The 2,044-nt window shown below is 56.7% G+C and overlaps 1 protein-coding gene across 2 annotated transcripts in view; it reads right to left on the reverse strand.

The window, feature by feature from the left end:
• Positions 1 to 2,044, reverse strand: part of Setd1b (SET domain containing 1B, histone lysine methyltransferase) — a 26,612-nt gene that overhangs the window by 24,030 nt on the left and 538 nt on the right. The window contains exons 1-4 of one of the 2 annotated variants that reach the window (XM_029566575.1): positions 1,982 to 2,038; positions 1,695 to 1,879; positions 1,378 to 1,476; positions 475 to 745 (exon numbers count right to left, since the gene is read on the reverse strand). In XM_029566575.1, the coding sequence (XP_029422435.1) occupies positions 475 to 745; positions 1,378 to 1,476; positions 1,695 to 1,865 (541 nt within the window). In that variant the 5' untranslated portion in view covers positions 1,866 to 1,879; positions 1,982 to 2,038. Of the gene's footprint in view, positions 1 to 474; positions 746 to 1,377; positions 1,477 to 1,694; positions 1,880 to 1,981; positions 2,039 to 2,044 lie in introns of those variants that run through there. The other variant, XM_029566574.1, reaches the window with a different exon arrangement.

A 2,044-nucleotide genomic window follows, 5' to 3' on the forward strand; every position in this document is an offset into this window, starting at 1 on the left:
GTTACACCCTAGACCCTTAAAGGATTAACTTTATGTATTTAAAAACACTTAAAGATTCTCTCTCTGGCCCCTACAAATAAACAAATTCTGCCTTCTCCCCTAAAACAGGCATCAACACTGGGGACGGACTAAACTCAGGCCACTGGGGCTCAGACAAAGGGACCCAAAAGGGTGTCATCAGTGGGGAAGCCTCCAGGTGGTCCCTAGAGGTGCAGTGGCCAAGGACTGGCACATTAGGTAAATTATAGCCTGTCTCCTAGCAACATACAACACATTTAGTTCCATGTGACTCTACCCGAGGAAGGGACAAAAAATAAAGTGGTGGTGGTGGTGGGGAATCCCAAGAAAGAGCCAGAGGCAAGAAAGGTTCTCCTAACCCTGAAGGGGAGTGGGGGACACTGGGATGAAAAGGGGTCAGGCTGACAGGCTGCCTACCGGCTCCTCCCCTAAGGCGGCTAACCCACCTCCACTAACCTTTAGTGTCCAGCTCCACGTGGATGATGTTGCCCATGACCGAAGTGCTGTGCAAGTGCTGGACTGCCTCCTTGGCTCCCCTGACCGTGGCAAAGACCACCTTGGCGATGCCCAGGTGCTTTTTGGTCTTGGGGTTGTACAAAATCTCCACCTCCTCCACCTCCCCATACTTTTTGCACATGTCCCTCAGGAAGTTTTCACGGATGTTGTCATTCAGCTTGGCAAATGTCACCTGCTTTGGAGGCACAGGGCCCACGTAGAACTCATCGATCTGGCAAGGGACGAAGGGAAGGGAGTTTGGAAAACATTAAAAAGCAAAGGGAAAACAAAACACTACACTTGCCCAGAGGCTAAAAACAATGAAGGGTTAAAAAAAAAATGTTTCAAAGAAAAAGAAAAAAATAAAATAAAGAAAAAAAGCACGCGGGCGGGCTCGGGAAACGGAGGATTAAATTGTTTGGAACGTGGAAGTCCTCAGGGTTCGAAAGGAAAGGGGAAAAAGAAACAGTTTCTCTTTCTCCACCCCCTGTTCTGGCCTCCAGTCCTTGCTGCGGGCTCCCGGACGACCCCTAGGACTAGGAAGTTGTCCCCCTTAAGCCACGGAGCTGGGAAGGGGGGCGGGTCTCAGGGCCAGGGCCCTAGGTGCACTGGAACCAGGTGGGGGCCCAGAGCCCCCGGCTCGGCGGCGAGATGGACACAGTATCAGCAGCGCGCTGGTTACAGTTTCTCGGAGTGTTATTTTGTTTACAGTGGCCAGGAGGGGACACCCCTCTCCCCTCCCCGCCAAAACTTCCCAGCCCAGGACGGCGGGAACTCGGAATCCGGCTGGGCTTGGTCAGGACTGGCGTTATTTTCGAACTCGAGGAGAGGGGTGGACCACGGAGCCGGGGGGAGGGGTCCTACCTTGAATTTGGGCACCGACAGCTCCAGCTCCTTGTTTTTGGTCCAGATACCGACGACCCGGGGGTCTTCCACGATTTCCACTGGGCGGTTGCTGGACATCTGTGGGCAGGGATGGGGGCGCGGTAAGGAAGAGCTGGCTCCCTCCCCAGGGGCAGCAGCAGGTCCCCCCCTTTCCAGGCACCAGTCCCGCTGCAGGCTGGGGGACGGGGCTGACAGTTGGCCAGGTGGCCGAGAGAGGGGTCCCCCTGCGTTCGCCCGGGTCTGGGGGCTCGGCCCGGGGTGGGTGGGGGTGGCGGGAAGGCGCGCCGGCTACTCACCGCCAGGCTGAAATGCTGCCCATCGTAGCGGTACAGTTTATGATGCCCCTTTTTCAGAGCCGGGTCAATCATCAACTTGTAACTTCTCCAATGGTGGTTTCTCCTCTCGCCCGAAGGGCCGGGCTGCGGCGGGGGCTGCTGGTGGTGGTGGTGGGGGTGACTGTTCTCCATGCCGTTAACCCAACCTGAAAACCAGCAAGTTGTTGTCGTCTCCGCCGCTGCGGCGGCCGCTTTCACACACAAGCCAAAGAATCGAATCGGCCGGCCCCCACCCCCTCCCACCTTACCAGCGCGCCCCGAAAGCTGTCTCGCTGGCTCGCCCCCCCCCCCGCAACAAAAATAAGAATGGA

The sequence above is a fragment of the Nannospalax galili genome, unplaced genomic scaffold (assembly GCF_000622305.1).
Source record: "Nannospalax galili isolate Female #2095 unplaced genomic scaffold, S.galili_v1.0 scaffold218, whole genome shotgun sequence".
NCBI lineage: Eukaryota > Metazoa > Chordata > Mammalia > Rodentia > Spalacidae > Nannospalax > Nannospalax galili.